The sequence below is a fragment of the Oenanthe melanoleuca genome, chromosome Z (assembly GCF_029582105.1).
Source record: "Oenanthe melanoleuca isolate GR-GAL-2019-014 chromosome Z, OMel1.0, whole genome shotgun sequence".
Classification (NCBI taxonomy): Eukaryota; Metazoa; Chordata; class Aves; order Passeriformes; family Muscicapidae; genus Oenanthe; species Oenanthe melanoleuca.
In genome coordinates this window covers 51,177,223-51,198,290 of record NC_079362.1, presented here as the reverse complement: position 1 = coordinate 51,198,290, position 21,068 = coordinate 51,177,223, and the positions used below count along the sequence as shown (strand labels likewise).

General features: G+C 39.9%; 2 protein-coding genes across 2 annotated transcripts in view; one reads left to right on the top strand and one right to left on the bottom strand.

Annotated features, from left to right (window-relative positions):
- Nucleotides 1–537: 537 nt before the first annotated feature.
- On the top strand, nucleotides 538–4,741 carry TMEM252 (transmembrane protein 252). Its single transcript, XM_056513793.1, has 2 exons — nucleotides 538–1,426; nucleotides 3,244–4,741. The coding sequence occupies exons 1-2, from the start codon at nucleotides 1,077–1,079 to the stop codon at nucleotides 3,572–3,574; spliced, it is 681 nt and encodes a 226-aa protein (XP_056369768.1). The 5' UTR covers nucleotides 538–1,076; the 3' UTR covers nucleotides 3,575–4,741.
- A 5,657-nt stretch (nucleotides 4,742–10,398) lies between these two features.
- LOC130264686 (phosphoglucomutase-like protein 5) overlaps nucleotides 10,399–21,068 on the bottom strand; it is a 70,035-nt gene continuing 59,365 nt past the window's right edge. Inside the window, exon 11 of the mRNA XM_056513061.1 lies at nucleotides 10,399–12,864. Within this exon, the coding sequence (XP_056369036.1) occupies nucleotides 12,775–12,864 (90 nt within the window). The 3' untranslated portion in view covers nucleotides 10,399–12,774. The remainder of the gene's footprint in view (nucleotides 12,865–21,068) is intronic.

The window sequence follows — 21,068 nt, the reverse complement described above, 5'->3', positions numbered from 1 at the left end:
AACAGAGCATGAAGCAAAGGTGTCCTGGAAAACAGTCCTGCAGCAGAAGGAAGATGAACTGGTGGACTTCATATGAGGCAAGACAGACATAAATTACTTGCCTTTTGAAACGGTTTATTTTAATGTGTTTCTGTCACAGTACAGTTTTGCTGTTACATTTCTGGAAGAGTAGCTGTTGCTGTTGAGTGGGCATCCAGCATGATGAAATGATTCTGTCATTTCACTGTGCTCCACCTGCCTGTCATGCTCTCAGCCTCCACTCACACCTTCCCTGCATGAATTCTTACCCCCAACACATGGCTTTACCCTCCTGGTTACTGATTTCCTCTGTCACCACTGGGCCACCTCTTTTAAAGACACGAATTTGGTGAAGCCAGTGCCTAAAATAACAGGTTTCCCTGCTCTACCCCCACCTCATCCCTGAGAAACATGCACCTGCATGCATGCTAAGTGGCAACTCACACTATTGGGAATCTACTCTACTTTATGTCTTTTCTACTACAGCAACTCTTTTAAGGGAAGTAATCTGTTTGTTGTGTGACCAGTTGCTTTTGAGTTGATACCTATCAGACACTAATATTCTCTAGTGATACCTTCCTTATCTTAGCAAATCAGAGAGAAAAGGTGAGACGATATCCCCCCTCAGAAATAACTGGTTTTAATATGCCCATTCCCCTCCCATGTCAATGTCATGGATTTATATGGAGCATATTTTGCCTTCAAACTTTTAATGGGGCTTTATGAGCAGCATTTTTGTTGGTTGTTGGTTGTTTTACTTTTGAACTCAAGTAAGTCAAACTTAACAAATACGGGTCTGGCCCATAAGCAGTGAAGTGTATAAACCACTGCAAATCATGCAATGAAGGCAGCAGTCCACGTTTACACTCCAGAGATTACAGCAGCAAAGGGATGGTTCAGGAAGTTACTGCTTCCTTCCTTAAAGTAGGTAGAAGGTTACAAATTAATCTCAAAGGAGTTTGTAAGTCTCTCAAAGAGTTAATGAGTAGGTTAAAACTGCCTGCTTCTCTTATTTGTCTAAAGGCCAGTTGGTCATGTAACCTATAAAGTACCCATACATGAAGATGAGTACAGCAGAGAGAGCCAGCAAACAAGCAGCAGACAGCAACAAAGTGCTGTGTCTTCTGCTAAAGATGCCAAAACATCTTTTTACTTTCCTTCGTCTTTTTATGCTCTTACTTAGTTTCTCCACTATTTGCCTGGGAGTACTTTGCATGTCCACGAATTCCTCCATGTGCAGATGTGGGAACAACAAGCTAGTGTTTTATTGCCTGTTAGCTCTGGGGCTCTGTCTCCTTGTTACTGGCATTTTCTGGAGCACCTTCCATGAAGCTCTGAAATACAGGGCCCTTGGCATCTTCATTCGAAATCCCAGCCACAGAGAACTGCATGTCTGCACCATAGACAGGTATGTGTTGCAGATGAATTGGGAGGGAGGGATGCTATTTTTTAAACATACTGTGAGAAGAAAGAAGCAATACAAGGTTTTTACAAAATGCGGATCCTGCAGTCATTTTATTATTTTTCTGTGGAGAGAAGTGTAGTCTGAAATTTTATTTGCTAGAGCAAGCAGCAATGTGCAAACAGCCATTCATGCAAACAATGTCTAGGGTAAGGCATGCTACATGAAACACAGAAAATTTCAGATTTTCCAAAGCTTCCAAAGTCATGAACAGAGGCAGCAGGTTCAGCTATTCCAATTCCACGCAGGAGCATCCTGAGTTTCATCTCAGCAGACAATCCCAGATGCTGCTGTGAGGTAGGTGCTTGTGCAGGTTATCAAAGTAGAGGCATGCAGGGGGCCTCAGGTCCTTCATTATATGGCTCCTGCTTAAATTTTATTGCCTAATTGTCCCTGCAAATTAAAAACCTCTTAATATTCAACCAGGCCAAGCACAAGGTCTTGCACCTGGGTTGGTGCAAATGGAAGCACAAACACAGGCTGGGCAGAGAATGGATTGAGAGCAGAACTCGGTGGGGTTGCTGTTGATGCGTAGGTCAGTGTGACCCAGCAATGTGCACTCACAGCCCAGAATGCCAAATGTGTCCTGGGCTGCATCCAAAGGAATGTGACCAACAGGCTGAGGGGGGGATTCTGCTCCTCAGCTGTGAGTCCCCACCTGGAGCACTGCATCCAGATCTGGCATCCTTGGCACAGAAAGGGCATGGACCTGCTACAGTGGGTCCAGGAGAGGGCCATGAAGATGATGAGGGGAATGGAACACCTCTCCTCTGATGAGGCTGAGAGAGCTGGAGTTACTCTGCCCAGTGAAGGTTCCAGACAGACTACAGCACCCCATGCACATGAAGGCAACTTATGGGAAAGATGGAGAGGGACTTTAGAAAGAACATGTAGTGGCAGGACAAGGGGGAATGGTTTCAAATGGAGAAAGGTTAGGTTTATATTAGATATTGGTAAAAACATGATTTATTGTGAGGGTGGTGATCACTGGAGCAGGTTGCCCAGAGAAGCTGTGGCTGCCCCATCCCTGGAGTGCTCAAGGCCAGGTTGGATGGACAGCTTGGTCTGGTGGAAGGTGGCCCTGCCCATGGCAGGAACTGAATCATCATTAAGGTCCCTCCCCAAAACATTCTGTGACACTAAGATTTTGTTCTTAACAAAGTCTGATGCTTTGAGAGAGAGTTTCTTAAACTGACTGGCACCAGGCCTGGCAAAACTCTTGAACCTGGTCACTGGATACAAATTACTTTTCCTGGACTGTTGTGGAAACCGTACTAGAAACACTGACATTGGGTGCTCTAAAGGCACTCTAAAAGCAACATTCAGTAAATTTTGGTTAGATAAGCACAGACATATCAAATTTATTTTAAAACTATGGAAAACAATGGTTATTGTAATAATAAATAACTTCAAATACTGATCTCATTCTCCTTCCAAATTAAACTTTACTCAGGCACTTGTTGAAATACTCATAGGCATGAATGTTTGCATGCCGTGGCTGGGAATTTTCATGGGGAAGGCTTGTCTTTTTAGAATGCTGTGTTTTAATAAAACATTTTGTACAAATTCAAGGCAAATTATATTGGTTATGCCTACTTTTTTGTATTAATATATTTCATTGCTATAAACACACTTAGGTGTCTGTTTACAACTAAAGCCTCATCTAAATTTTGGAAACATAATAGACAAAGCATCTAACCAAGCTCTGTGAGATAAATCACACTTCACCATGATCTCTTTCTTTTTTGGTTTGCTTATTTTAGGCCTGACTTCTATCCTCCCTCTTATGAAGACAGCATAGATCCTGAAAAACTGGTTTCCTCACTGTCAGTTGCCTCCACACTAAAACAGCAAGAATTCATCAATATTCCTCCACCTCCATATAGTGAAAGCAGTGCAGAATTTATCAGTGAAACAAATGAGCAGGAACAGCCACCACCATACACATTATCTGTGGAGCAGCAGCAAACAGCTGACCAAGACCCAAACCACAGAGGGGGGTTAAATTCTCATATATCCATGCAAGAAATCAGTTGCCAACAGGATACAGACTTCCAGAGGACCTCAGGAAGAGCAACACCTGTCAAAACATGAGACATGCAGCCAGCAAAATTCTGCATCTGTGAAGCAGGGAAAACTGGAAGAAGGCTTGTGCCATTGATCCCTAACAGTATGCTAATTAGGGTGAAATTGCACAGGAAAAGCATTGATCATTTGTGACTTGGAGTGGAGTTGGAGGGGATATGTAAAAGTGCTCAGTATTTCAAATTAGAATAAATCTCCACAGAGACAGAAATGCTCAGGCTGTCTAGTAGAAGTCACCATCTCTGGCAATGGGAGTTTTTTTATGCTGCTAGATAAATGAAGCATCAAGGCATTATCAGTCTTGACTTGTGCTTCATAAGGAGTTTCAGATGAAAGCTGTCAATTTTTGTTTTGAGACATTAACTAACTTGGGAAACCTATTAACTCAGCTTTTGTCTGAAATTTGCAAATTATTTGTTGCACCTGATTATTTTTGTATTGTATGCCTTTCAAGTTATTTGTTTTATGTGGTGGTAAAAACGACCGCTATTTTACTAGTCGATTTGTGAATAAATTTTGTATTTAAAACAAATGTCTTGTATTTGCTTATATAATACAAGGTGCCCATGATTCAGGATAAGGGTGCAATAAAATACACCACCTAGCTGCCAAACAGAGAGCTCTGGTTATACTTACATCTCCTCAGAGGGAACTATCAATTGCAGCAGGAAAAATTGTCTCTGACTCCTCTGAGCCAATTCTAAGAGCAGTTGCTTCTGTCACAGCTTACTCAAGACTGTGGGAACTGAAAAACCCTGTACCCTGTTTCTGACACAAGCGGCTTCATAATTATACAACAAACACCAGAAAAAGGGCAGGCTTGGATTCATCATTCTTCTGTTACATGTATCCTTCCTCCTATAAAATCACTGAGGCAATTTTGCATCCAGGCCATTGTCATTTATAATCCCAGGTGACAAGAAAAATTTCATGAGAGTTCACTCAGATTTGAACTTGTAACGTTTACTTCAGACAGAATTTTTCATGTTGTGTTGGAAGTTTTGGATTGGACAAGGTCATTTAGTCCAAGCCCCTGCAATAAGCAGGTACATCTTCAATTATATCAGATTGATCAGAGCACTGTCCAACCTGACCTTGAATTTTTCCAGGAGCATGTATCAACCTGTTCCTGCTTTTGCTACAGACCAGTGAGACAGAAAAGCTGTCACTCTTTCCAGATGTTCATGTACTGTAAGACTCCAAGCTGAGCATTATGGCTGTACATGCAAGCCATGGTGGTAGCCATGGCTAAGGCCAGGGAACTAAAGTTGCATCAGTTTTGTCTTTCAAAGAAGTTCATCCTTTATGGGAAGAACATACAGTTCCTCAATTGCTGTAAGTAGAAAGAAAAGAAGAATAAAATGAGTTGGACAAACTACAGAGGAAGAAAAATCCTTTGAAGACAAGTTGGGGATGAAAAAGGTAGTAAAGTACCCAGTGGGAGAATAAAGAGTCCCTGAAAGAGACAAAAGATATAAATATGTTTCAAAGTGACTGAGAAGCAGCACAGCACAGAGAACAATAAAAATCAGAGGAACACAACATGTTATTTTCAAAATAGCTGAAGAAAGGATCTACTTGAGTGACCTCGTTATGGCCTTACCTCCTAGCATTACCATATCCATCCCCCAAAATCTCCTACTTCTTTACTCCAGAGTCCCAGATTCTGAAGGCAGCTGGCACTGCACAAGTATCAGTGCAGGCATCAATTACAGCAGATAAAACAGATTAACCAGGAGATATTCCACAGCAAAATGCTTGTCCTTTGCATGTTTAGCTTAATTTTTTTTTCCCTCATGGAAATCTAACTTTTAGGTGATACTAAAGCAAGACAAAAACAGTGGGAAATGGCTGGGTCTACAGCTCTAAGAGTATTGCAGGAGTACCACTGAAGTTTGCTCTTTGAGTGGTTTGCTATAGGAAATGCATTCAGAGCATTTCCACATATCCTTGTGAACAACCCAGAAGTTCTCCCTTTCTCCCAATTCCACAAGACTCCTGCAGTGCCCCTTTTTAGCACCAGCCCTTTGCAAATGTTGTGAGGTCATAATGGATCAAGAAACACGAAACTGAATATAAATGCATTTTCAACATGCAGTGTGCAATAAAGTATTCGATACAAAAAAGTTACTGAGATAGGGATAACATTGGAGTTTATACCTAATATTTTGATACAAATGATGTTTGTTTATATGTTGTTGTATCTTATCTTTTTGTCAGCTATGTTAGGTAACAAAGCAGATTTACCAGTGATGCAGCCAAGGGAGAAGGTTTGGGAAAATTTAGCACACACAGCAGGGTTGGACACAATTTGTTTGAGACATTCCAGGCCAAAAGAGCCATTTTCAACATGTCTGGTGGGATTGCCAGTGAAAGAATGGCCCATTCCAGAGGGCATCCCTTCATGAGCGATGCGAGTTGTGACAACTCCTGTGGACAGATGGCATGTGTGGGTTCAATTTCTCCCTGTGGCCTCTTCGAACCAGAAGAATTAGAAGTGTTTTGCTTCGACAAGAATGGACTTTTGTATTGTATTTAATGTTTCAAGAGTGACAAACAACCAAGCAATGGATGTTTCTCTGAATCAGGATATATATAGTAATTGTACTGTAGTCTCAAACAAACCATCCTTCCGAGTTCCAGCACAGCTGCTGCGGGGAACATTTTTTATTTATGGGGACAGAAGTTGGGCTGGTATCCCTGCAAAAGTCAGAGGAGGTCCATGAAGCATTGGGAGACTTTAAAACAGAGCAGCAATTGATTACTTACTGCTAACTCATGGGCATGGATGTGAAGAATTTGAAGGAATGTGCTGCATGAACTTGTCTGATCATTCAAAATCCATTCATAAGAACATAAAAGAGTTGCAGAAAGGTGTGGCAAGGCTTAAAAAAGTTACTAAATCATGGTTGGATGGTCTGTTTGACCTTTTTGATATTTTACCTTTGTAAAAAGATATTTTGAAAGTAGGGTTTTATATATTAGTGGGGCTTGTAGTTCTTGTCATTTCGCCATGCATCATTCAGTGCATTTGGCATGCCATGGAGAAAACTGTGACAGAGGTGTTTTTAGTGCAAACAGCAGGGGAAGATGTGGGAGTGCAGAGTATTCCTCTGGCTTCCCTGGGAGGTTTAAGACTCCCCTGGTGGGATCCCCAAAGACCCTCAAATGAGACCCAGGGGCTGGATTTAGCTCCTTGGAACAATTCACCAACATTAAAAGAAGAAATGCAAGCTGCAAAAATAGAGTGTAAATTAGACTGTTAGGATGTAGAATAAGTAGATTTCTAGAATGTTTATATTAAGGGGCTCGTGGCCAACATGGAGAATTTGGGGCCTGGATACTTCTTCCTCCTTCTTCTCCGTGTCTTCCATGCTGGGTGACATGCTGGCACTTTCAGATTGGATGTGAACAAAGCTGGACCATGTTATAAGACTGAATTGTACTGGAAAATAATTGTAAATACCTAGTACGTAATTTAGACTATAAAAGATAAGTGCTGCCTTTCTCAGGCAGATTCTGTCTTGGACGTCTAGCGAGCAGACCGCTGTTCACTGGACAAAGCATTCCTGAGATAAGGAAGAATAAACAACCATGAAAACCTCTAAGAACAGCCTCCTGCAGTCTCTCATCGGCAGGCATCGGGAAGAGCTGGGTTCCAGACCACCTGCATGTCCTCCAGAGGTGATCTCAGGTCTAAGGAGACACCTCGGGATGTGACATCTGGCTTTAAGTTTCTCTTTTCAATTAACGAACTACTTGAATATGAACTTAATGCAATATGGCATAGGCAACAAGCTCAAAAAAGGAAACAATCTTGAGGCAACAAAAGGTTTTAAACACTTCGCTTTTAAATATACTTAAGAGCACGAATTTATTTTTGCCAAGAGTAGCAGCTGGAAATTTTACATTCAAATGGATTTTCTTTGGGTTGAAGGATATGAACCTGTCCAACTAAAGCTTCAGAATAGAACAGATTCAGTGCATTGACAAACAACTTCCTGACACTGGTGACTGAGAAGCCAATCTTGGCACTCACAACAATGAAGAAATGCATGGGCATGTGAAGGTTTTTGCTGCAGGGATCATGAGAGTGAATTCAGAAATTTGAGAGGAGGGAGAATAGCAAAGAGCAGAAGTGAAGTTTGCAGAGCAGACTAACATCTTTAGAGTTGCTTGAAAGGGTCACACGGGTTCTGGCCTGGAGAAATGATGAGTCCAGGACAGATGTTTAATTTTCAAAGATCACCTCCTTTAAGCTCAAGAATCATTCAACCTGATATGCAGAGTTCAAACAAAGGCAGCAAAAGGCCTACATGGATGGCCAGAGAGCTCCTGACTAAACTTGGATACAAGCAGGAAATGTATGGTAAGTGGAAGCAGGGACAGCTGAATTAGGAGGAATGCAGGGCACTCTTACAATCATGCAGGGATGAAATGTGGAAAGCCAAAGCTCACCTGGAGCTGAATGAGGTGATGTTGTGGTTTAAGATCAGCTGGAAATTATGCTCCAAACAGCCATTTCCTTTCCCCACACCCCCTCCAGTGAGAAAGGAACAAAAAGGCAGAGATGATGGGTTGAGACAAAAATTTACTGTAAAAATAGTCGATAAAGAAAACAAACAGTAACAGCAACAATACTCATAACAACAATGTATAAAAGAGGGTGATTATATGCCAAAAATGCTTATGGAAGTCCTGTTGTTACCACGGCCAGTAACATGCAGCTTTTCCTGAGACTAAGGAGAAAAATGGCAGGTGTTACCCCATTCCTGGTGGCCATGCAGCTTTTCCAGAGACAAAGGAGAAAAGGGTGGACATTACATAGCCAATGCAGAGGTTTTTGTCCTGTGCTCGAGACAATGGAAATCAATGATGGCCAAACCCCACAAGCCAATCTGCACTGCTCTGCCCAGGCCACACCGAGTGCACCACTCTGTTTGACACTTGGTTTCCACAGGTAGAGGGAACAAAAGCCATGCCCTGCAGCAATGACACAGAATACATCACCTGTACACACCCATAGGGCTTCATCCTCCTTGCCCTACCCACATCCCCATCCCAGAAAATGCAAAAGTAACTCTGTACTGGCTGCAACTAGGACAGATGGGAAATGTGAAGCGTAATGTGAAAGTTTCTACCGCTACATGAGTTGAAAGATGGCATAGAAAAGGCTGAGGTGCTCTATGCCTTCTTTGCCTCCATCTTTACTGGTAAAAGCAGCCTTCAGGAATTGTAGGCCTTTGAGACTAGAGGAAAAATAAGGAGCAAGACTTACCTTGGATGGAGCAGGAAATAGTCAGGGAGTACTTGAGAAAATACACATCCATTAAATGACTAAGGATGGCATGCACAGAGCTTTAAAAGCTGACTCATGCTATTGCAAGCTACCCTCTATTGCCTTTGAAAGGTTGTGAGTGACCAGGAGTGGTCCTGAGATAAAAGCAAGTATCCCTCCTGTCCTTAAGAGAAGAAGGATGTGGGGAGTTACAAGCTGGTCAGCCTCACTTCAGTTCCAGGGGAGGTGATGGAGTAGCCAATCCTGGCAACCCTTGCCAAAGCAAGGACAAGAAGGTGATTAGGGACAGGATTTATGAAAGGTAAATTGTGCTTAACTTGGTGATGGTCTACAATATCAAAATTCAACAAAGGGAAGTCCTGCCCTTGTGGGGCCAGTGGGCTGGAAAACAGCTACACAGAGAAGGATCAGGCAACACATGCTTAACAAAAAGTCGTCAACTCACCAGCAACTCACCTGCACAGCAAAGACAGCAACTGACGTCCTGAGTTGCATCAGGAAAAACAGCAGAAGCCGGAGGAAGGTGATCCTTTCCCTCTGCTCAGCACTGGTAGAGTTAAGATGCATCTGGGTCCAGGTCTGAGCTTCCCAAACACAAAAGAGACATGGACATTCCAGAGTACCTCCAGCCAAGGACCACAGAGAAAAAGGGACTGGAAAATTTGTCATACAATGAGACACTGAGAGAGCTGGGAGTGTTTAGTCTGGAGAAGGATCTTGAAGATTCTATTGATTTCTGGAAATACTTGGTGAGAAAAAAAGAAGTGTATGGACCTAGGCTCTTCTCAGTGAAAGGACAAGAGGCAATGAGCACAAACTGAATCACATGAAATAATCTGAACACTCCAGAATGTTTTGCTATTGGGTTTCTGGTTTTCATCTTTTTTTTCTTTTTTTTTTTTTCTTTTTTCCCACTATGGGAGCAGTCAATCACTTGTACAGTTTGCCCAGAGAAGTTCTGGCATCTCAGCCCTTGAAGATAATCAAAACCAACTACACATGGTCCTGGGCTGCTTCCTCTACCTGACTCTGCTGTGAGCTGGGACACAGACCAGGTGATTTTAGTCCTGATGAACTAGATGGCTTCTTCCAACCTGCAGGATTCTGTGATCCTGTGGTTCAGGTGAGTAGTATATTGCCTTCCAAACTGTCTCTGAACACAGAGAAAATATGAGGGTTTAGGAAACATAATTATCCAAGTACATGTAAGTGCAATCAGAGCTGAATAATACAGGAATCTTGCAACTTCCAGACTTCAGGAAGCTGCTAATTAAACAATAGCACAAAAGGGTGTGGGTCTTTGTCACAGTGCCTAGACGCATAAGATGAACTAAAGTATTAATAATAGTTTTTTCTCTGCTAAATGTATGGTCTGGTTTTAGGAGCTTTGCATCTTTTTGTAAGTTTACATATCTTGCTTTTTTCCGTGCATTCATCTCTCATGTTAATAATTAAAAGACCTCAGAGAATGCAGCACACTCCATGAGATGGTGGCTACAGTCCTCTCCCACACACATCAGACATAAAGAGGTACTTGAGCTTTACAAAGTTTTATTAATCTTCCTGCAGAGAAAAGCAATTAACTGGTGGTAAATCAGTTGTATTTTATCAGTATCACAAAAAAGGGATGGTGAGTGGATTTGGGATTAGGCTACTTCTGCAAGTCTGCTGCTTGACAGCTATTAAAGACCACACACAAACAGCCCTTTTCTCCATTTCAGTACACAGGCACAACTAATGTTTCTCCAGCTCAGGACAAAGTCAATGCAGAGATTTTAAAGTATGTCCTGTGTCTGTGGTAACTGCCTTCATGAAAGCAGACTGCCATCTCCTGCAGCTCTAGAGACAATTTTCTGATAAAAGCACAGTGTGTTTCTTCACAGTCTTCATCAGTTCTTGAGTCTTCCCACTGCATCCTGAAAGACACCTGGCTTCAGTACATCTTACTTTTCAAACTGTGTTCTCCCCATTCCAGAAAATCTTGGCACATGGGATACTCCTTAGTATAAACAGCTAGTTCACTATGTAACCAAAAATAATTTCATGGTCAGAGAACATGTAAGAGATTTTAGAAATTTTAGTCGACTGACTTTCAGAATGTTCTTTCATGCAGCCCAGTAATTTGAATTGTCATAATCAGAATGTGTCTGTGCTTGACCATGGGTGATCTGCTAGTTAGAAGATTATTATCCTGCACCTAGAAAAGTTTAATCTCTAATAAATACAAAATATTAGATAAACAAGGTTTCTGTGAAGATGAGTGCTCTTACATTATAAAACAGATGTACAAATTGCGTGAGAATGTCATGGTCAAATAAAAGAAAAGTCTTTATAAAAAGAACTAAAGTCTTAAAATCTCTTTTGATTTATGGGAACACTTAATGGTAAGGTAGGATACTCAGTGAGAAAATTTGCATCTCATTTGTTTAGAGTCAATTAAGTAATAATGTAATTGTAATAAAGGCAATTTTATTAGGATGCTTGAAAGTGCAGGATTTCTTGTCCACAATTAGGTATTAAGACAAATATACAGCATTACTCTTTATTGTATACTAAGTGCCACAGCCGTTTTTTGACAGAAGTGTTGAAAGAAATTTAAACCATTTCCTTTGCTGCAATATTATATAAATTGTACTAAAATTTGACAACCACAATGAATTGAAATACACTGCAAAGAGGCAAGCTGCACAAAGCCACCTTGACAAACGATATAAGTGACCTCATCATTTCCAAGGAAGCAAAGCTTTCAAGCAAATCACATGCATAAAGTGTTTGTGCTCTTTTTCAGCGCACTGTATTGTAGCTAGAACTGCTATAATCATTTCACAAGCAGAAAAATGCTGATGTCCATATCCCCAACAGCCTTCTCAGATCTATGCCGGGAACGTCTCTTGCACTCCCCAGATTTTTACTGCATGATCCACTGTTACCAATACTCTAACAGAAACCAGAGGGTGAATCAGACTAGTAGTTCTATTCAATTGATTAGGGTTTGTTTAAATCCTTCTCACTAATTTACTTCATGGTAAGTGGAGCATGAGTATTCTGAAGACTTAAAAAAACTTCTGCAACTCTGTTAAAGAACTGCTGAACTTACAGAGATTATCTTTCAAACACAGTAAGCACCAGTATCAACTCCTGACATGAGGAATATTATGGAAGACAGTCAGATTCCATGCCCGACATATTACTGGAAGGACAAAATCAGCTCTATAGCACAAAGGTCTCCTTTTGGAGGAAAACAATCAAAGAGTCAAAAAATAAGGAAAATCTAAAGGCACAAGTCACATTGATATGTTTCAAAAGCAGGGGCAAAAAAGTATGGAATAACCCCATCTCTGGAAGCAAGTGTAAGTGTGTATACAACACTGCTGTCAGCGTGCATCTGTGAGCAACAGGAGAGGCCTGAGAGGAGGCACAGAGCCAGGGGAGGAAACACACCCCATGCAGAGCTTAGTACATGGCCCAAAGACTCAGACATTCTCTGTACACCTCTTCAGAAACCTACCGAACCTGCCAGAAGGTGACAAGAATCCCAAACAATACTCACTAAGCATGTCTTTGCTTTGCAACTCCTCCCTCTCTCCCCCTAATTGAAATTTCTCCAACTTTTATGATAGCATTCAAAAACAAGTCTTTTTGGGCTACATTACTGACAACATTTGAATGCTAAGGCCTCTTTCTTTGGTTATACTGTTATCAGAAATTATGATACTGCAGGTAAAACAAGTCAATACACTACTGCATTTGGAGATCAATGCAAATGATTATGCTTAATGTTACATTGAATTTTTCTTCCCACCTAACTTTTTAAATCATACAAGGCACAAATGGCTAACAAGTTTTAACAAGGTTCTGTCTTCTCCTTGCTGATCTTCTTTTGGCCCTGGTTTAACAATCTTCTGTGGCTTCAAGTGATGACAGTGGGTCCCTTCCGTCCTGTCCTCTCATGAATCTGAGATATTTTCAGTGCAATTGCTATAAGAGGACTCAGCACAGCCTAAAGATGAAGAAATACATTGAATTACGTAAAGCAGAAACATCAAAAGACATCTTACATTTATAAATCCTTCTTTTAACTGTAAAATTATGCAAAAATAATAGTAAATAATAATATAAAAAACTGACACAGCTATGGTGTCTATTACTGTTATACTTGACACAATGAAGTGTCATGCTTAGCATATGTTTTGCAAAATGTTACATTGGTATACTTAAGCTATGCAGAAAAGAGAAACTAATAAATAAACACTGTACTGATCACGTCTCTGTGTAACAGGAAATGTGGAGCTCTTTGAAATCTGCAGTACAAAACAACCCAGAAATAACAGAGGTAGACTTGTTTCTATTCTGATGAGGGGAAACCACATAGATGATATTTCTTCCTAAATACACTTAATATGTGAAGCTCAGTGTCAGAAGGTACTGTAACAACTAACTACCTTAACAGAATTCACAGAAGTATGTTTCAACTAATATCACATGAAATTGTATTAATAAAATGAATTCCAACATGAACTTTCACATTTCAGGCTACAGACCTTATTAAACAGCCATTTATAGGCCTGGATGGGTGAGTACAGATGACAGCTGTGATAGTACCACATGAAAACACAATTTTTAACATGGCAATTGGATCTTCTTTCAGTTAGTTAAACGATTCACAAAGATAAAATGGCAGAACCGAGTTTTGTGTGAAAACTTTCTTTTCAGAGACTCATATATTTGGTTAGAAAACTAATTCTTCGACCCCTAGAGATTTCCCACAGCTGCCCCTTTCAAATAAACTAATTCCAGCTTCACTACATTAGGTTTGAGAATCAAATGAAACAGAACAGTAATTCTGGAGAGCTGAAATTTACAGATATCTTTTTATAAGCCCATATAATCAATACTTTGAATCTGTTTCAGCCACCTAACAGTTTCTGAGAGGATGAGGTGTTTGCTTTATTTATGCAAACAGTCAGCTAAACCAAAAGAGTGAAGCGACTAACTGTACAAGCAGAGTCATGAAATAACACAATGCATGCCATTGGTGTCAAGTGAGTTTATGATTAAGCTCAGTTACGCACAAGTGTGAGCAGTCTGACATGTTATTGTTAAAAAAGCTCCATATTTGTAGATATCTATCTACTGAATAATCACTGAAGCAGAACACAAGTCTATTAAAGTCAAACATACTTAAAGAAGATTAATATGTAGAGCACAAATTCACATCTGTGAGCAAACTCTGCAAAAGTAAATATTAAAATGTGCCAATTTATAAGGTCTGGTTGAGACTAAAGCACGTGAAGTTCTCCAGCACTCCTCTAAGAAATCACTTCCTTACTTAATCGAAAAAGTACAAGAAAAATTAAAAAGCAACTTCCCCAACCCACTTTACTAGACCTTGCTTTCTTAGACAACAAATGCACTCTGAATTAAAAAAAAAAAAAATCCAAAACCAACACTTTACACAATGCTGGAACAAAACCCAGAATCAAATGAGTTTATGTGACATCCATTTACAAAAACTATTTGGCTTGCCAAATTATTCCAATTACTACCAAGTATTCTGCTTGTTGCAATCATGCTCTTCAACAGAGAAACTCCTTTTTTAATTCTGTCTTTCCACACTTTAATTTAATTTTAATACTTTCTTCACTCAAAATATGCAAAAAGGCAAAAGTGCATCGTATCTGGAACAACAAGAACAGGACAGAATAACTAGGACTACACATGCCTTTTAAAAATTCCTTTACCTCTGCCATGAATAGTTTACATTTCAGTTGCAAGAGAGAAATCTCAGCCAACAACCATTTACCACTAATATTCCTCTAGAAAGACTTCCATATCTCAAGGAGATATTTTAAAAAAGTATTCTTCATTCTGTCTACTTGAGAAACTGTAGAACTTTACTATTGACATTTCAACTCCAAGTGACAATTGAAATTACTCTGTATGTTACATAACCCATTTATCCCTTGGCAACTGTTCAGGATATATGACATGTTACCACTTAGATGAAATTTAAGAATTGAAAATTAAAATAACTGACTTAATCAGAATCTTACTTTAGTAATCACAGAAAGAATTTTTATCTCTAAAAAAATAACTGGAAGGAACAATTACAAGAAAATAAATCAAGCAAGCAGATATCTTACATCAGGCAAATGCAGACTAAAAGCCTTTTGCTTGGGAATAATCTGTACCAAAGCTGTCAGACATGTATCATTCCTGCTTGGCACATTAGCAATTTTTCTCTCTGTGATCTTGTATGAAAATTCCATACAATTTCATCTCTTCTAATCAAGGTCTCAGATAAGATTTGTTCCATGATGCATCTGGTTTATCAGAAAGTTAGGAAGAGCTGAAATGCACCATGCATGCTTGCATGTTAAAAGCTCAGCATGTGCCTGTACATCCTGGAGAGCTTCTGCCATAAGGGCTCAATACACAGCTCAGCACAGCATGCTTACTTTGACCTTCCATTCCAAAAAACCCAGAAGTCTTTGGACAGGTTTATGCTGCAGCCACCTCTCCTAAAAGATCTAAGTGATGTGGTTTGTGAAACAAACTGAACTGTCTCTGTAATATCCACAGCACTGGTGGTGTTCAGTTGATTCAGCTGAGAAGAAGACCTTCCACAGAAAAAAGGGAAACTGACCTTTCTATTCTTATGCATGTTAATTCAAACAAAATTACAATAAAGGTCAAGAAGCCAGTTGTTCTGCCTCTGGCAATAGAGGAGGGCCGGCTTGAGGGGTGAAATAAACAGAAGGAAAATGGAAACCCAGTGGAGCATGAAGTCATCTATGTTTGCAAAAGATTAGTTCTTTTCTAGTATATCCAAAGATCTTTGAAGGAAGATCAGTTCTGATTAACGAATTTCTTTAATTCATGGAATATTTTATAATTAGCGCCCCATGATTTATTTCATTTGCAGTCCCAGTTGATTTAAAATTTCTTCACTTTACAGTGTGATTTTGAGAAGAAACTGAAGCTAAATTACCTGAATAGCACAAACATGCTGCATTATCTAAGAGTGTGCTCGAACATATATAAGTTTCCATATTCCATGTGTCCTCTAAGAAAATCTTACGAATTTTAATAGTAATGGCAAAACTTTTACTATGGTTCAACTCCAGCCAGCAACTAAGTACCCTGCAGCTGCTCACTCACTCCCCTGCCCCTGGCAGACTAATAGAGAATTGGAAAAATGTAAAACCCATGGGCTGAAATAAGCACAGCTTAATAGCTGAAATAAACTAAGATAGAGTAAAAAAATTAATAATAAAAGGAAAAAGAGTAAGGAATAAAATTCAACCAAACTCCCACAAGTGATGCACAATATAAGCACAATACAGCCTACCACCCATTGACTGATGACCAGCTTGAGCTGAGCAGCCATCAGCCCCTCACAGCTTAATACACTAAACATGATATTCTGTGGAATGGAATATCCCTTTGGCCAGTTCAGGTCACCTGTCACAGCTATGGTCCCTCCCAGATTCTTGTGGACCTCCTCATGGAGAGAGCATGGGAGACTAAAAAATCCTTGACACGGTTAACTTCTACTTAGCAACAACTACAACATCATTGTGCTATCAACATTATTCTCAAAACAAATCCAAAACAGCACTGTACCACCTACTAAGAAGAAAATTAATTGTAGCCACATGAAACCAGAACAATCTTATATTATTTTTATGGATTGTACTGTATGTTCTGACAGCTAACCAGAGCCATGCTAAAAACCCCATGCCTCAAAAGTAAACAGAGACAATAATTGTCTAACAAACTGCACCTGTGTTTGTGTTTTATGTGCCTTCACAGAACCATATAGATTCCTTTTATTTTGTCTCAATTAAGTGATATAGAATCCAGGACTTCTACGTTATTGATTTCAGTTCCCTGCTCTTGACCATCTCACAACATAAACAATCATTTTTTATAGTCACTCATATACAATCACATGTAACAAATTTTTTTTCATATACCAAACAAGATCCACCTGAAAATCAGGGTTTTTTTCCCTCTACTGCTCACTGTTCAAAACTCATTTCAGAAATTCAGTGTTTGATGATCAAGATGTATTTTTAACCTTTTTTTCTTTTTTGTTCCTTTGTAATTGGCTTATCTTTTCCAATAAAAACACAAAGAAGCAACTCCTGCCCCAAAATCTTTTCTAGGCTGCTGCTAATCTTATAATTCTGTAGCTAACTAGCACATTGTTTACTAGTCTTCAGCAAAAATAATTGCAGCATTTGTGATTCACTGCATCCCATTTAAAGAGTACCCAATACAAATGGCACACAAGTGAGGGAATTGGTTGATGTAGTTGCCAAGCCATTCTTCATGATATTTGAAAAGTCACTGTAGTCAGGGCAAGTCCCAGGTGAAGAGGAGAAAGGGAAAAACATTGTACCCACCTTTGAAAAGGTTAGAATGGGGGAATACTGAGAAATACTGACCCAACAGCCTCACCTCTGCCTGGGAAGATCATGGAACAGATGCCCCTGAGCTGTGCTTGTGTAGGGCAGGGAGGTGATTCAAGACAGACAACACAACTGCAGCAAGGGCAGGTCCTGCCTGATCAACCCAGTGGCCTTCTGTGATGGGGTGATGGACAAGGGAAGGGTTACAGATGTCATTTATCTGTCACTTTACTGTAAAGCTTTTGGCATCCACAATATCCTTCTCTCTAGATTGGAGAGAGACGGATTCAATGAGTTCAGTGGATGAACTGGTTTGACAGTTGCATCCAGAGGGTAGTGGTCAATGGCTCATGTTAAATATCTTCATTAATTACATGGACAAAGGGATCAAGTGCACCCTTACCAAATGACACCAACCTGAGTGCTGCACCTGACACACCTGAAGGATGGGATGCCACCAAGAGAGATCTGGACAAGGTTGAGTAGTGGGACCATGGAAATATCATGGAATTTTTAAGACCAAGTGCAAGGTGCTGCACCTGGGATGGGGCAGCTCCAGGTATCAGCCCAGGCTGGGGTGAGCGTGAACAGATCAGAGCAGCCCTGCTGAGAACGACGTGGGGCTGCTGGTGGGTGAGAGGCTGGACATGACCCAGCCATGGGCACTGCCAGCCCAAAGAGCCAAACGTGTGCTGGCTGCATCCAGAGCAGAGTGGGCAGCAGGGCAGGGAGGGGATTCTGCCCCTCTGATCTGCTCTGCTCTGCTCTGCTGAGACCCCACCTGCAGTGCTGCACCCAGCTCTGGGGTCCCAGCATGGGAAGAACATGGACCTGTTGGAGTGAGGGACACCAAGCTGCACAGAGGGATGGAGTACCTGCCCTATGAGGAAAGGTTGATAGAACTGCACTTGTTCAGCCTACCAAACAGAAGGCCTGGGAGTGACCTAACTGCAGCCCTCCAGTGCCTGAGGGGAGCCTACAAGAAAAAGAGGAAATTTTTACAGTGGCATGCAGTGACAGGGCAAGTGGAAATGGATTCAAACTGAAACAGAGTAGTTTAGATTTGATGACTAGGAAGACATTCTTTACTGTGAGGCTGAGGAGGCACTGGAACATCTTGTCCTGAAAAGCTGTAGATGTCTCATCCTCCATCTTCAAAGTCAAGTGTGGATGGAGCTCTAAGAAATCTAGTCTAGTGAGAGATGCCCATGGCAGGGGGTAGATTGGAACTAGATGATTTTTAAGGTCCCTTTCAACTCAAACCATTCTATAATTCTGTGACTCTATGACAACACCTATTTACTGCTTACAGAATTCACATAATATATTATAATGTACTGTAAACAAAGCAAATTAAGTCATTATCAGAATAATGGGGACTATTAACTACTGACATCTTTCTAGGACACTTATCCTGAAACAGCAGCACAACATGTTGAAGAACACACTGGATTTACAAGTACAACCATAGTGGATAATTTCTCTTTACCTTTGTATATGAAACTTCTTGTTTGAATCTTATCTAAGTTCAGTAATACATCCATGTGGCTAAACAAAGGACAAAACATTTGGGGATGTACAAATATCAAATATTGAGGTGACCTCATAAAATAAGGCTATAAATGAGCCTAAAGGTCAACAAAGTCTTATTTTTTACTTCATGCCCACTGAACATATCTCTGCTTTTTACAACTGAATTAAATTTAGGAAAACTCATAACTCTGTTCACTTAGAAAAAGATGCATTCCAATGCATAAAGGTCCAATTCATAAAAGACTTCAGGGAGAAACCTGTTGTTTGTTATAATGAACTGAGCTTTCTGAAATGCTAGTTGGGTGCCTATTTGAATAGTTAAAGAAATAATTTTTGAATATAAATCTTCCATGTAAAAACTACCTGGAAAGCACTGTTCTCAGGAATGCCCAGTGATGAAGGATATCACCTGTGACAAGTCACATCAATGGAGTGTTTTTTAATTCTAGAGCAGAACATTTCAGTGTCAGAAAAGTGTTGGGTATTGTTTATAAGACTGTTTCAGATCTAGATTGAATCGCTACTCTAAGTTATGCCACATTCAAATTCATAACAGATTGAATTGAATTGGATTAGTTTGAATTGGAAACACTGAGTTGTTTTTTATATACTTTGGAGAGAGCATGATGGTAACTTTTTTTTATTGCTCCTGGTTTTCGCTGTTGATATTGGCTTACAGGAAGAACTGAGTGGAAAAAAGTAGCAATCCCTTATCTCCCAGGTGTCCATGGAGCTGCTTCTGCAAATTGCTTTAAATGGATCATTCAACAGCCAGAAGCCATGGCTATTCACATTAATCCATGACCTCAAACATCTAATTATTGGCACATTTTACCACTTTCCCTGAGCTCTTTTGTTGTAATCAGGAAGTTGTCTATGCTTTATCCCAGTTAAAAGTATTACCAATTAATTGTATGAAAGGTGGTACTAAAATATGGTTTGGATGACTCTTGGATGGTTTACAACACATACTATGGTCTACATATAAATTGGAATAAAAGGTCAAGAAGGCCCACTTCAACTCAAAAAGTGTCGTAAGTAGTGTTCCAGAATAATAAGCACATCTCAACATGCACATTGGAAAATTAAGGTGTTTGCTATCTGTGAAGGATTGGCCATCAGAAGTTACATTGTCAAAGACTACAGAAGCAAACTAAAAGAACTTGAACACTACTGTAAAGTTGGATGATTAATTTTGGAAAAGACTTTGTCTGAAAGGAAAGGGGGGATATGCTGGTATAAGGCAAAGTCAAGCTAATTACCATAATGATTCCACAAAATGGAACCTCCAACACGACTGAGTTGTCTGTCAAGACAAAGACATTTATTTTTGGTGACAAAAACCAAAAGATATATGAAGGTATTTTTGTCTTTCAGTTCTGGTTTTGACTGGAATTGTCACCAGGCAAAAACATGGAACAGTGTATTATCTAAAATAAGATGCTGGAAAGAGTTGGGGCAATAAACAAAACCAACTAAGTATTTAGTTAAGCACCCACCCATCAAATAATCTTGTCTTGGTTTATGATATAAAAGGTATGGAAGGGAGTTTTTCCTGATCAGCTGTTTCAGAAAGGGTGCAGTAATACAAAAACCACATACAGTCATCTCCTCAGTGACAAAGATCAATTACAGAGAAATATTCATTTATCATTCAAAATGTAACAATTTTCTTAAATATCATAACGCAATACGTAATGTATATATATGCAACATACTTCTTCATGTCAGTGTTTTTTCCTTAAATGAGAACTTATGTATATGCTGTGTTCCTATTACTGACAGAAAATAGACAACAAAGCTCTTGAAACTTCAAATTTGTCACAGCTCTTTTAGATGTGTGCATGTCAGTATGAACTTCAAAGCAAATCAAACAATAAAGGAATTACAGAATCAGGAAATAGCACCTCTTCCTAAAAATGCTATTTTCTGAAAAGGGAGTTTTTTATTCATTCTCTTTAACATACTTCACTGAAGACTATCAAGTGTTCTCCTGGGAAACGTTTAGTTATTTTTGTACACGACGATCTCCTAGAATTTATGCATTGTCTTGAAGTCCGCCATCTGCCTGTCAGATACAATCTGTGACCTTGCTGCTTCTAATGCACTCATGTTGCTGGCAAAGCATGCAGCCAGGGAAAGGCAAAAGAAACAATGGGAACTGTGCAATGCTATGCAATGAGAAACCAAACTGATTTATTGTATTAACTGAGATGAAACTTCTACTTATCCCAGATTTCGTGCACATGGCAGG